Source organism: Chiloscyllium plagiosum, unplaced genomic scaffold (genome assembly GCF_037043375.1).
Source record: "Chiloscyllium plagiosum isolate Xiang-an unplaced genomic scaffold, Cpla_swu_hap1 HiC_scaffold_22, whole genome shotgun sequence".
NCBI lineage: Eukaryota > Metazoa > Chordata > Chondrichthyes > Orectolobiformes > Hemiscylliidae > Chiloscyllium > Chiloscyllium plagiosum.
Genome location: NW_028270160.1, coordinates 19,658,752 through 19,674,119, shown reverse-complemented (window position 1 = coordinate 19,674,119; position 15,368 = coordinate 19,658,752). Strand labels below are relative to the sequence as shown.

General features: G+C 39.8%; 1 protein-coding gene across 1 annotated transcript in view; it reads right to left on the bottom strand.

Moving 5' to 3' along the window:
* The window catches only part of cacul1 (CDK2 associated cullin domain 1), a 117,507-nt gene that overhangs the window by 28,921 nt on the left and 73,218 nt on the right, over positions 1-15,368 (bottom strand). Inside the window, exons 4-6 of the mRNA XM_043712850.2 lie at positions 13,803-13,898; positions 4,937-5,039; positions 2,316-2,405 (exon numbers count right to left, since the gene is read on the bottom strand). Of these exons, the coding sequence (XP_043568785.1) occupies positions 2,316-2,405; positions 4,937-5,039; positions 13,803-13,898 (289 nt within the window). The remainder of the gene's footprint in view (positions 1-2,315; positions 2,406-4,936; positions 5,040-13,802; positions 13,899-15,368) is intronic.

Here is a 15,368-nt window from a genome sequence, read left to right as displayed (position 1 = left end):
TCAATTTTATTCAGTGAGTGAACAGGAAAGGCAGCCTTCTGAAAGTAGGATCATTAGAAAGGAAATTTTCTACATTTAGTCTTCATTTTACATGAAATGAATATCCATCAGATACTAAATCTTGAAACCTACGTATTCAAAAATATTTACATACTTTGTTACAAGTTACTGCATTGTGAACATTTTCAACAATACCTTGATTCCCATTGGTTCTACAGTATCAAATAAGAAATAATTTTAATTATCAATTAAATATTTTAAATATTCAAAATAAATAATACCTGAACAAAGTAATTACTCTGTAGCTGAATGCATCTGCATGACACAAAGACAGGATTTTGCACGATGTAATTAGTCTGGAATTCTGTTTTTATTTTTATTTTGTTTCTTTCCAAGTTTGATATACAATGCATATCTTTAATGGGTTGCAGCTACTCAGGGATGAGCCTCATTCTGCACAAACAGATCCCAAAAGGTGAAATTAATTGGCTCTTTGTGCTTCCATTCCCTGATATCTATATCCATTTTCACTTCTGCATTTGTACTTCAGTGTTTCAACAGATGCTTCTTCCTCTACCCACCACCACCACCCTCTATCAAGTTACTTGTAGTTAAGATGTCTCTAAGCTGGTGTGTACAAGGCCAGGAGAGTATGAAATATGCTTATCAAATGACCCAGCTACACATTCATTTCTAGCAGTAGACACATCATTTTGGAAAACCCTTATGAAGAGAAAATGAACATTCATCCTAGCAACTGAATCATATGGTTAAGCACAGTAATGGTTATGCTGCTGGAAGATGTGCCTCGAGGTACTAATCAGCAAATTAGTACAGGAGGACAAACAGGAGTTGGAGGATACTTGCCTTGTTGGACAGTCACAAAGCTTTCTTGAGCCCTCCGCCCGATTATTGTGTCAACTTCAACTGAATGGACCACATCTGCATGCAGAGTTTGGAAAACCCTGTACTAGGATGGCTTCCAAGAGAACTTCTCCTTTAAAGGAGTGGCACGGTGGCTCAATGGTTAGCACTGCTGCCTCACATCACCAGATCCCAGGTTCCATTCCAGCCTTGGGTGACTGTCTGTGTGGAGTTTGCACATTCTCCCTGTGTCTGCGTGGGTTTCCTCTGGGTGCTCTGATTTCCTCCCACAGTCTAAAGATGTACAGGTCAGGTGAATTGGCCATGTTAAATTGCCCATAGTGTTAGGTGCATTACTCAGAGGGAAAGGGTGAGTTTCTCTTCGGAGGGCTGGTGTGGACTTGTTGGGCCGAAGGGTCTGTTTCGACACTGTATGGACTCTAATCTAAAAGGATCACAGTTAAAGATCCACATACTTAAATTTGGTATAGATGGTGATTAAAAATTCAAGGGCAACAATAACGCAGCAAATGTTAATATAGGTCTATATAAATATTTGGATTTAAATTGTAGTGATGGAGCAATCTCCTTCCTTGATGTTTCCATTTTCAATACAGGAGTAGACTGTAAAGTGCTGTTCATCTAATGCCTGGCTCCACTTCTGACTGACATATACAACATGAGAAATCAAATTAGGTTAACACCTGATCTATTATTCAAATAGCCGTGGTACAGGGGGGCCTTGGGGGAATCAGAATATGAAAATTTTCCAGACATTAAAAGGTAATAATTATAAACAAATGTGAATTACATTCCTGTGATAATAAAAACATAAATGAATGAAAGAAACAAACTATCATAAGATTTGTCCTGTTATACAGGCAAAACATTCTCTAAACTCATCGGGGGAAACAACAGGGAGAAAGCAGCACATTCTGACACCAAGTAAATTAATGTAATTATGTTAAGATTTATTCTCTAAAACAAACCAAAAAAAATCAGTTAGAAATTATCAACTAAACAACAAAATGACAAAACATCTCTTTTTCTATATTCGTGTTGAAAATCTGGTTGAATTTTTGAATGAGTAATAGACCTTTAAATTTACCTCTCCTGCAAAGTCTATGCATTTAATTAAACCAATATCGCCCATAACAGGCTTCTATCTTGATGTTTTTTTTGGAATCACGACATTTTGTCGAAGAGATTTGTTCTGTCTCATTTCCATGTTGACAGATTCTAGTGAACCAGTTATTACTTTTTAGGTTACCAGTACTAATGCTAGCTTTTCCTCATAGATACATTTACATTAATTTTGGGGATTTGACTTCATATCTCCATCATTAGTCAAGGCCTTCAGATGGCTAGCCCAGCAATATAACCACTATGCCACTGCAACTTGTCATTGAGTTTTCCATGCTACAAATTGTTTTTTCATTTTCTTTACTTACCAGGTCGAAGTGTATATAAGCCTTTAACTATATTTGCCATGGTTGAAGGGGTGACCTTAAATGGAGTTGACTGAGCTTCTATTAGTAAAGCTGAAATAGAAGCAGAAGAAACATATAAAGCATAACAAAGGCTATAGTACTCAAGCTGAATGAGAGTATTAAGTTGAATCACATTATCGATATTCTGTAAAGTAATGAAGTCAGGAGGCCAACAGCAGGAAGCATTACATTTGCAACAAAAACAGAAAATACTGGAAAATCTCAGCAGGTCTGGCAGCATCTGTGGAGAGAAATCAGAGTTAATGTTTTAGGCCCCATGATCGTGCTCAGAACCAGTAACCCTGTTCTGAAGAAGGGTCATGGGACCCTGAAACGTTAACTCTGATTTCTCTCCACAGATGCTGCCAAACCTGCTGAGATTTTCCAGCATTTCTGTTTTTGTTCCAATTTCCAGCATCTGCAATTCTTTTGTTTTTTTTCACCAGGCATTAAATTAAATTTGCAGTTATATTTTATGCCAAATTAAGTGGCTTCAAGTACATGTTGTCCTGAAGAGCAACAAAAAGAACAGCCAGATCCTGACATATTAAGCAAATACCCTGTACATGTCCATTAAAACCAAATGCAAAGAATACTGCCAAGAAAACTGTTCACATTAGTCAAAGTTTGCAGTGCCTCCAGTAGAACTTAACCCAAATAAAACCTTGTTAAAGGTTTCTTTTTAATCTTATGAAAAAACAGATGCACACATGCTGTTAGCATTTTGAAACCTGAGCTAGGTAATTCAAGGCATGCAGATGCAAAACCCCCGGCTGAGATAGAAATTTAATATGACACGGACCTCTACCAACCACATTATTGCAGTTGGTGGATATGGTTCTGTATGAATACACACAATCCAAATGGTATTGAGCAGAGGCAATCTTTACTTTCAAGATGTTTACTCAATCTCGAGTTAATGCGCATCACTTTATGAAATAAAATTTGTTCACCTTTATTTGTAGAATCAAAGTCAACTCATATGACTTACTGATCTCAAAAATTGTGATCTTATTTCTGTACAGCAATTTATAATTGTCAACTTTGGAACTTATAACACCCCTAAAGAGTCCTCAGAATGCTTAAAAAATAATTATTGCGAAATTGCAGACACTGATGTTCTGCAGGCGAATGGAGTGGCCAATTTGCTCACAGCACTGCCCAATGAAAAGCCTTAATGAACAAGATGAAGTGACTAGTTATGTTTGTTTTTAGTGCGGCTAGTTGAGGGTGTAATGCTGGACAGGACGCAAGAACAACTCATTGCTCCCTTTTAAATAGTGTCATGGGATATTTTAGGGCTGGTCCAATATCTTACTGACTGACGATACTTACTGATGGCAATGCTCCCTCAGTATTGCACTGAAATGAAAGTGTCAGTCTAAATGATGTGCTCAATCCTGGACTACTGCTTGGGCTCATAGCTTTTGCATTCATCAGCATAGTAAACAGCCAATTCAAGCTTACACAACAGCATAAAGAAATAAAAGGATCATTTACCCCAGCAATGTTAGCATCATAAGCTTTCTCACTCACAAAACAAAAGTTGAATACAAAAATGGGACAACCCCCTTGGTATTCTGCTCAAAAATCCTTACTTGGCAAGTTATTGTTACTGCAGTGCTTTAAAATTTCAACCTTATTGATTATAATATTTACATGCCCTAGACCTATCAGTCCTCAAGTAATATTTTTGTTATTGATATATTTAATGCTCAACATTCCTTCACAGGGCCCTGTATTAACCTTTTTTGCTTCAGATCATACAAGTCAATCTTCCTTCTTAGTATAGAGTTTCTGTAATTGAGACTATTTCTATTGCTCTTTCGTTCTATATTTATTTCACTCACTTCTCCCAATATGAAATATTTTAGCTACCAAACTTCATTCTGAAGAAGGATCACTGGACCTCAAACATTAACTCTGCTTTCTCTTTGCAGTTGCTGCCAGACCTGCTGACCTTTTCCAGCTGTTTCTGTTTTTGTACCAAACTTAATTTGTCTGCTCAATTGGACACAAACTTAAATTCATCTGTAGATTAGTGATTGCATCTTACTGTTTCAGGTTTGTATAATTGGAAAATAAAATAAGCTAGTGTATATAAACAGGGGACGTTTCATTTACCAGAAAAACACCCTTCTTTTTAACTTGATTTGTTTTGGAACTTTCTTTCTCTGATGAATAAGAAAAAAAGAAATGAAATATAGAAATGAAGGAGCCAGAAGCACAAACAAATTAGTCATGAAAGGTTAACCTTCAGATTTGGTACAATTAAAGTCCAATAAATCTTAGATTTTCCTAGAAAACTGTATATCCCCAAGACATGCCCCAAAAATGCTGATATGTGCTGACAGCAAAGATTGAGGATCAGGAGAGGATAGTTTTTTTTAAAAGTCAGGAATCTTATGACTGCCAACTCCAAATTATTGATATAGTTTAGAATATCCAAGGAAAAATTTGATAATATTAATACTAAAAGTTGAAATTAAAAGGACAATTTTGAACAAAGGATTTCATCACAGCTTCAGAAATGACCCACGCTTGGCACAAAGTAGGGTGCAAACAAAATTAACACTACTCACGCATTAAGGTAGGAACATGCTTTTCTGCAACCTGTTCTGTAAACAACTTTATGAGGTCATCTTTCAAATCTCTGTTAAGTTTGGTTTCAATGTAAAATTTGTTCTGCAAAAAAGAAGAGAACGACAGAATCATTAACATGTAGATTTGGTCTTGCAACGATTAACTTGCATTTATGTAGCACTTTAATGCAATAAAAACATCCCAAGGTGTTTCACAAGGTTGTGATAAATTTATTTTTATAAAATATGGTTTGGCAGATGGCCAAAAGTTGGTTAAAGATCTAAACAAAGGAAGCTTAAAGACACAGTCACTAATGGAGCAATTAAATCTGGGGATTGTAAAAAAGCCAGAATGAGAAGAGAACAGATATGTTGAAGGTTTACAGAACTGCAGGAATTCACACAGATAGGAAAGGTAAAGATATACAGGAATTTAAGAACAAGATGAGAATTTTCTTGAAAAAGTAGGTATTACTTGACCAGGTACTAGTATTACTTAGCAGGGAGAGGGATGACAGCTGAATGAGATTTGGTGTGAGTAAGGACATGAGCAGATGACCTCACTTTAGGCAAGGTAGAATGTGGAAGTCTAGCTTGCAGTGCGCATTGAATAATCAAGTGTGGAGGTATGGAGAGGTGGTTCAACAAGAGATGAGCTAAAGGAAATTTGGAGGCAGACAATGTCATTGATATGGCAATCTTAATGATGCCACAAAAATGTAGTGAGATGCTCTTTCAACAAAAAACAGTCATTGCTATTGTGTCTACTTTGATCACCTTCCTGGTATTCCAGGCAATTTTCACCCTCTGCATAAAAACCTTGCCTCTCTCATCTCCTTTAAACTTTCCCCATTTCACTTTCACCCTATGTCCCCAATTAACTGACATTTCTACCCTGGGAAAAAAGAAAATTCTGACTATATATTCTATCCATGCCTCTCAACCTTGTAAACTTCTCTCAGGCCACCACCCCTCAGCCTCTGACATCCACGTGAAAAAAAACAAATTTATCCAATACCTCAGGTTAAATATCACACCAACAGTCTGGTTCAACATGAGGCAGTTGCCAGTCTACAGTACATCTTAATGTTACATATGTTATAATTATTCTGTTCTTTTGAACCTCAATTCTAAGTCTAAGTCTAAGTCTGTCAGAATTACTAACAACAGTCTCTTAAGTCTACTTTCAAGTTGAAGGTTCTACAGCTCACAAGGCCCGACGTCTTCATGGAAACCAGAACCGAGGCTTGACCAGCGGAGAACAAGACCTGAACCCACAGTGACCTGATGTCGAGGAGGCCAGACTTCATTAGTAAGTGCGTAGAAGACTACGTACCAAAGCAGTTAATCTGAATGTTTCCCAACCAAAAACCATGGATGAACAGAGAGATCCAGGTCTGAGGCATATGAGTCGAGCAACCCTGACCAATACAGAAAATCCGGATACAACTTTCGTAAGACCAGAGACACCAAGGCAATACCAAACTAAGCTTGAGACCCAAAACACCACATGGACACCCGTCGTATGTGGCAAGGCTTACACAACATAACGAGCTACAAAGCAAAGTTTAACAGAATGGGGGTGAGGGGGTTGTTACAGTACATCCCTACCTGACAAGTTCAAAGCTTTCTGTTCGCTTTAAAACAGAAGGTCAGCGAAACTATATCACCTTTCCCAACAGCATTGGATGCACTTATACCACAGTCACTGCCACAGACATTAAAATGGGCCTCCTTGAGAGTGAACCCACAAAAAGCAACTGGCTCGGATAGAATTCCCAACCATGCACTCAGATCCTGTGTGAACCATGGTGAAAATATTTGCAGACATCTGTAACTTCTCCTTACTATGATTTGAAGTCTCCACCTGCTTCAAGAAGACCACCATCATCCCAGTCCCAAAGAAAAATCATGCAATGTGCCTCAACAACTACTGCCCTGTGGCTCTGACCTCCATAACTATGAAGTGCTTCAAGAGGTTAGTCATGGCTCACATCAACTCCAGCCTATTAAATTAGATTATTGTTACGTGTAATATAAACATATGGAGGAAAAAAGTGTCTTTTCACATGTTATATGCAAAGTGTTGCCACACTCTGGTGCCATTTTGAAACACTGAAAATAATGTGAGATTATACTGCAATAGAGTTCATCTTTCTCTCTTCTCCTTGTTCTTCCTCTGCAGCTCAACATTGACCTGGGTCTCTAAAACAAGTTCTGTGTCTCTGTAATGGGCTCTGTGGTCATGGTTATGGCTCTCCACCACAGACTCTTGTAACCACTGCATCAGAGCTGAAGCCATGGGCCTGGGGACATAGGGGCTCATGACCTCCATCCAACGTTCCTCCAGATGCTATTGCTGGTCGTTGGTCAGCCTGCAAGTCTATGCAAGGGGTGTCAGCCAGGGAGCTGCTCCTCACTCGCCAGGAAAGCCTGGGTTGGGATGGAGCAGAGTCTAGCTCATCCTGTTTTTGCTACCATCAAAGGCCTCCTCCTTCACTCACCACTATTCGGTCTTTAAAGAAGAAAGAAAAAAGAGCAAAAGAAAAAGGAAAATAAAAGGGAAGGAAAGCAGACGGGAGTGGATATGTCTCAGGCTTAGCCCTACTACTCCGCTGCCATCTTGGAGGTGACGTCTCTGATTGCCTTGATCCTTTGCAATTCGTCTACTGGCACAACTGGCTCACAGCAGACAATATCTCCCTGGCCCTACACTCATCCCTGGAACATCTGGATAATAAGGATATGTACGTCAGGATCCGATTGAACCCAAACAAACCTATCTCTAAACTGAGACCTAGGTAAGGTCTCCCCCTTCTGTAACTGGATATTTGATTTCTTGATCCATGGACCACAAACAGTAAAAATAGGCAACACCTTCTCCACCATAATCTTCAACACCAGTGCTCTGCAAGGCTGCGTACTCAGCTTCCTATAATATTCCTTATACACACACTACTGACAGGCCAAATTCCACCCCAACTCCATGTACACATTTGCTGACAACACCACCATTGCAGGTCAGATCTCAAACAATGACAAGACAGAATACAGGAAAGAGATTGAGTGATTAGCGGTATGGTGTAAACATAATAATCTTTCAGTCAACATCAGCAAAACAAAGGAGTTGGTCATTGACATCAACAAGCAGAGGTAGCCCCTGTCTACCTCAATAGTGCTGAGGTGGAGATGGTCGAGAGCATCAAGTTCCTGGGAATGATGATCATCAATCTGTACTGGCCCACCCCCATCAACATGACAGTCAAGAAAGTACAACATCTCTACTTCCTCAGGAGGCGAAGGAAATTTGGCATGTCTACAAGGATGCTTATCAATTTTAGTAGATGCACCATAGAAAGAATTCTATCTGAATGCATCACAGCATGGTATGACAACTGCTCTTCCCAAGACCACAAGAAACTAGTGTGTGTAGTGGACACAACCCAGTCATCATGCCTTCCACCCATTGAATCCATCAACACTCCCTGCTGCTTTGGGAAAGCAAACAACATAATTAAAGAGCTCTTGCATCACAGGTATACTCTTTCACCCTCTTCTGGCAGAAGATATAAAAACTTGAATACACGTATGAATAGATTGAAAAACAGCTTCTTCCCCACTGTTATCTGACTTTTGAATGAACCTCTGAAATGTTAATTCTGATCTCTCTCTCTCTCTCTCTCTGCACCTTCTCTGCAGCTGTAACATTGTATTCTGCATTCTGTTCTCTGAATCTGATGCACTTTTTATGTCCAATCTGCCTGCACAGCATGCAGCACAACACCATGACAACAATAAGTCAGTCAAGAAGAGAGAATGGAGTCAGTAGATAGGGGCCACTGTGTTTTTGGGACAAAGAAATCAGCTTGGGTCTTTTAAGTATTAACTGCTGCTCTCAGCTGCCCCTGAAATAGGCAGTGATTCATACTGGATATCTTCATTTTCAAATGTCAGTCATTTTTGGAGAGGAGGAAATGATATGATTAACTTTTTGCATTATTTCCCAACTATCAAACTAGCCACAAATCACAGGCTATTACAAAATAGTAAGATATTAAATGTCTACTACAAGACATTCAGAAGATCTAGCAAAATTCATTCAACAATTTTAAGGTCAGCTTTGCACTTTTTCATCTTGCATATTTTCTCATGAATTATTAAACCAATTAATGTAATTACTGCCACAAATGGAAATTACCTTGTCTGCCAAGTTGCGAAGAGAACCAACACCAATATGAAGGTGGCAGGTTGCACAAAACAGGTTGTGTTCCAACCTTTGTAGAAAGTTTCAATAATTCCTTTAAACTGAAGTACTTCCACCGTTTAGTCATCAAATTAGGCATCTGTCATTGGAATTTTAACAAGCATAATCCTTTGACCGATGAAATATAATAGAGTACAGGATCTAAAAACATAAGCCTATCAAGCTGCTCTACTATTCTATTAGATCATGGCTGATCATCTACCTCATTATCACTTTTCACTGTTCTCCCTGGTGACATTAGTGCTCAGAAATCTACTATCTTCTGTCTTGAACATGCTGAATGATTCGGCTTTCACTGTTCTCAAGCTCTCACCCAGTAAGTGAAGAAATTTCTCTGTCTCAGTTTAATTAGTCTACTTCTGATCCCAACGTTATGTCCTCTAGTTCTAGTCTTATCAGCCAGGAGAAGCATCCTATTTGTATCTAGCTGTTACACCTACACACAACTCCTTAGCAATATCTCCACTACTCAACTCAATTACAGGTGAGCTGCAATCATCAGTGCAGTGGTTAGCACTGCTGCCTCACAGCGCCAGAGACCCGGGTTCAATTCCCGCCTCAGGCGACTGACTGTGGAGTTTGCACATTCTCCCCGTGTCTGCGTGGGTTTCCTCCGGGTGCTCCGGTTTCCTCCCACAGTCCAAAGATGTGCAGGTCAGGTGAATTGGCCATGCTAAATAGCCCGTAGTGTTAGGTAAGGGGTAAATGTGGGGGTATGGGTGGGTTGCGCTTCGGCCGAAGGGCCTGTTTCCACACTATAATGTAATCTAATCAGGGAGCATTATTTATTTTCTGTGGCTCTTGTGAACTGGAATCCTTGCAATACTTAACAAATAATTTTAGCACCAACCAGATTCCACACAGCAAGGACAATAAAGACCCTTCTCCTGCCCAACACTGTCTTCCTAAGTCACCGCTGCAGGATGCAGCAATGGATGACCAACAAGAGATTTGCTATGTTGTTTCAATCTTGAAGGACCACTTGAAGAAAAGTTTGGTCATCTCAGTAAGCAATGGCAATTTATATGCTGCACGTTGGTTTCAAGAAGTGGCAGAGTTTAAAGACTAGGTCCATGATAAATAGCAGCCACGAAACACAATACTTAGCTGGAGACAGTGTCTGTAGGGATTGCTTCAACTGTGTGCCTAAGATATGTTTAAAGCTCCTGTTCCCTCCTTCTCCCTCTGTAGTAGAGGATCTCTTTCACTGCCTCTGCTTTATCTCCTTCTGATACTACAAGGTAAGGAAGACTGTAATTGTAGCTGCCATAACAGGGAACAGTGTGTACTCTGTACCTTTTCAGTAATAACCAACATGGAAGGGGATTGTTATGGCACAGTTATAGTGTCCATACCTCTGAGACAGGATGTCCAGGTTCAGCTCGCGCCTGCTCCAGAGGTGTGCAATAACACCTCTGAACAGATTGATGTAAAAGAAAACAGCCATAGTCCTAATGCCAGCACTGCTCCCAGCAAACGTCGAGTTTCAGCAAACACACAGTAGCTCCAAATACTTAAAATACTTTAATTAGCGCGCATAGGGCACTTCTCATGGTGCTAAATACACATTCAGCTCAGCATATTGAAGTGAGGATGTTACATAGAGCAGTGATGCTAAATATGGCAAGGGCAGCTGATGTCTCAGTCTCCCTACCTCTGGGATGAGTGTTAAATGCTTATGCTAACGAGCACAATATCATGATGTCTACTGCAGCTCATGCGAAAAGTGGACAAAACTCATTTACGAGGACTGAAGGGTCTATTTCCATGCTGTACATCTTTATGGCTCTATGATTGAATGCAAGTACCTAGACTTTTGCAGGAAGGAGAGAGCCTCTTTCCTAAACCATATCACAAGGTGGATTGCAGATTCACTAATATACTTCTCAGGATGAAGAATTAGAGTTTGGAACAGATATTGGAGAAATGAGGGCTTTTTCACTGGAGATTAGAAAGTTAATGAACTCCTGACCAAAGATATCAATGTAATGAAGGATTAAAATAATTTAACACTGTTAAGACTCTCTTCACTGATTGCTGAAACAATAAAGATCACCATTATTTCTTGTATTGGTAGAACTTCTGAGTTCCCTCCAAACGAAGGCAGGAGTTTCAGACAGTTCACAATTACTGCTTCATTAACATGCTTTGTGATGTAACATTATGAGTTGCAGGTCACGATGTCATTGGCTAATTGAAGGATTAGCTCATATGTCTTTCTCCCATCATTGAAAGCATTAACATTTTCTTGGTGAAAACCCATTAAAAAAATACTCATGACCTTGTGTAAACATCATTAGTGAATCAAAAGACAGCCAACAATGGCTCTCCTTCAGATACTCACCATTTCTGTGCAATCAGCCTTTTACAGAGTTACTGAAATCCAAGTTATTGAACCCACCACCTGCTATGCAGTGTTACCTAGTGACAGGTAACAGCTTCTGTATTTATGGTACCAGGTTTTAACACTGACCTAACTGAAAAAACAGAAGTAATAGGATATAACCTCCAATTTCCACACTGTAGGGAATCTAATCTAATCTATAACCTTCAAGACACAAGGAGGGGTTAGAATTAAAATTCCTTACATGGGCAATAGTCAGAAGTTTAAATTTGATGCCACAAACTGTTATTTTTACTCCAACCTTGAACTGTTATTCAAATTAAGTTAACAAATCCTATTGAAAGGGATAATACCACAGGTTGAAAAACAGGAACAGTGAACCGCATTAACCAAGTAATAGAGTGGAATTGTGGGCAATTGAAAGCGAAAAAAAAACCCTGAAGTAAAGATTTAATGGACGAAATGGTTGCAAACTGGAGCATTTCTATAACAGGCTAGGAGAAGAGACTAGGGCCATCATTAACAGGAAGTCAGTTGCCCAATGCACATTAAAAAAGGAACAGATGCGAATTGGGAAAACCTGTGCAATATAAACCAACCCAATGACAAATTCCTTTTACTCCAGCAATGTTGTCAATAATTTCCACAATCAGCAAATACCTGTTGGATGCAAGGGAGAAAAAGATAGATCTTATGTGGATAGCTGCTTTGTATTAATACAACTCTTTTCCTACTTGCAGATCAGATTTATTCTCGTTAAAATATTCCTGTACAGATCCTTTGTGTACTATTTTATCAAAATTGAGAATCAATTAAAAAGTGAAATGAAAAATGACTTCATTAAATAGGAATATGACAACTCTAACATTACAGACAAAATAAGCATCCAGAACAATTTGCGTTGGAACGAGGCAAGAAGTGCACAGTTTCAATAGCAATGTCATCAAATGATCAGAGAATGCTTTCAGTTTCCTTATTATTTTACTTAAATAAATAGTAAGTTTCAACAGACTTCATGAATACCCACCCAACTTTAGGTCAAAAGAAGTATTTATTAAAGTTATCTGATGTAGTTTAATTAAGCTTCACATGTCAGAGCCTTAGAAAATGCATTTAACATATTTTAAGTTGCAAACCTTCAAGCAGTTTCATGAAAATCGCCAAAGGCCAGGCAGATACCCTGTGGCGATGCATATTTTAGATAAAAACAAATACTCAAGGGATGGCCAAATTTAAATTTCTTTACATGGAGAGTTGTTCAAAGTTAGCTTCAACAACAATCTGTGGCAGTGAATTCTAAGTCCACAAAATATATGTAACTTATTCTAAAGTATGGTTCAAGGTAGTCTTCAGCAAGGAGTACACTTCATCCCTCCTGTAAAAACCCGTTCCCTTACTCCCAATTTCCATGTCTCCATTGTATCTGCTCCCAGGAGAAGATCCACTCCAGGACATCCCCGATGTTTTCCTGTTTCAAGGACCGCAATTTTCCCTCCATGTGAGCAACAATGCCCTCCATCATATCCCCTTCACTTCCTGTACCTCCGCCCTCTAACCCCACCCCTCCAACTATAATAATGATAGAACCTTCAGTCCTCACCTTCCACCCAATGAATCGCTGGATACAGCGCATGATCCTCTGCCATTTCTGCCACCTATAGTCAGACTTCACTACCAGAAATATATTTGCCTCCCCCTGCCATCTGCATTCCCCAGGAACTATTCCATCTGCGACTCCCTCGTCAGGTCCACACCCCCCACCAACCCACCTTCTACACCTGGCACCTTGCCCTGCTGCTGCATGAGGTGCAAAACCTGCACCCTCAGATTTTTCTGCACATCCACCCATCTTATCTACTGCACCTGCTGCTCTCGATGCAACTGGATTCGGTGCAACTGGATAAATGGTGAGTGGCATTAAAAACACAATTGGAATGCATGTCTGAAGAAATAAAACTGACCTGAATGATTCTTTAATAAAGTTTTACAAATGAAGCCCGCTTTCAACAGAATTTCTCAGAGATGCAAAAAAACAGGCAAACTCAAAAACATCTATGTTGAGTTAAATAGAGCTTAACCTTGAAAGTTGTGGACTCTACAATTGATTAATTTGGAAAAACAATAACCTTCCATCAAATTCATATTTGAACAGAGCTAAGGAAAGTGAACTGTTATAATGCTGTTCATTTTCAAGAGGAAAACCAATTCATTACCATTGCAGTTAATCACGAACATCTTGCTGCTGAAGCATTACTCACCATGTAAATGAATAGAGGCACAATGCTCTGTAGAGCTCCCATGTACTGGCTGAGTGCTGCATTAAACCTCTCAATGTATGCGTCTGGACAGCTGACCTGCAGAGAAAATGCAGGATAGGTAATCTGCATACCTAAGTAAACGGAAGGAATATACTATTATATTACAATGAACACAGTATATAAAAAGAATATCATTTATATAGCACCGTTCACAACCACAGGGCATACTAAAGTGCTATACAGTTGATGAAGTACTTCTGAAGTACAGACACCATAGTAATTCTAGGGAACATGCAGTCATTTACAAACATCAATGTGCTGATGACCAATCTGTTTTTGTGATGTTGATTGAGGGTAAAAAAAATTAGCCAGAACACTGGGAATAACTCCCCTCCCCCCGCCAGACTACTCAGAGAACATCTCCGGGACACACGCACCAGTCAATCCCAACGCCCTGTGGCCGATCACTTCAACTGCCCCTCCCACTCCGCCAAAGACATGCAAGTCCTGGATCACCTCCACTGCCAAATCCTAGCCACCCAACACCTTATCTTCCACCTTGGGACTCTCACCAGAGAGTCGCCCAAGGGTGGAATTGAACCCAAATCCCTGGTGATGTGAGGCAGCAATGCTAACCACTGAGCCACCATGCATTTGTCTTTTAGGTAGTAGAACTCATGGGGGTTTGGAAAATATTGTCAAAAAAGACTTGACAAGTGACAGTAAAGCAGCTTGTAAATGGTACATACTGCTACCACTGTGCACGAATGGTGGTGTTAGGTAGGACTAAATGTTTAAGGTTTAAGTTAATTTTGACGTCATCAAACAGGCTGCTCGGTCTAGGAGATAGTTTTAATCAACCTGTGACACCGATATGACACTGCTAAGTTCCTTAAATATTGGTGGAGCTAAACTCATGTGGGAAACTGGAGAATACTCCGTCACACTCCTGACTGGTGCTTTGTTGATAGCAGACAGGCTTTGGGGAGTTTTTTTTTTCCAATTTTAATCACAGGACATGGGCATCACTAGCTAGCCAACATTTATTATTCATCTCCAGTTGCCCTTGAGAAGGTACTGGTACTAGCTGCCTTCTTGAACCATTGCAGATAATGTGCTGTAGGTAGACCCACTCTGCTTTTAGGGAGGGAATTCCAGAAGTTTGGCCCAGCATAGTGAAGGTATGGTGATAATTTTCAAGTAAGGATGGGGAATGACTTGGGAGGGGGACTTGCAGGTGGTGATACTCCCACCTGGTTTTTGTCCTTCTTGACAAAAGTGGTCATGGGCTTGAAAGGTGCCGTCTAAGATCTTTGGCAAATTTCCGCAGTGCATCTTGCAGATAGTACACACTGCTGCTTTAAGCATGGTTCATGGAGGGAATGGGTGTTTGGGTGTGTTGTCAATCAAGTGGACTGCTTTGTCCTGGATGTGGTTAGGCTTGTTAGAGCTGCACTCTCTGGGTAAGTGAGGAATATTCCATTACAGTCCTACTTCTGCCTTGTAGGTGGTGGACAGATTTTTGGGAGTCAGGTGGTGAATTACTCATTGCAGTATTTCTTGCCT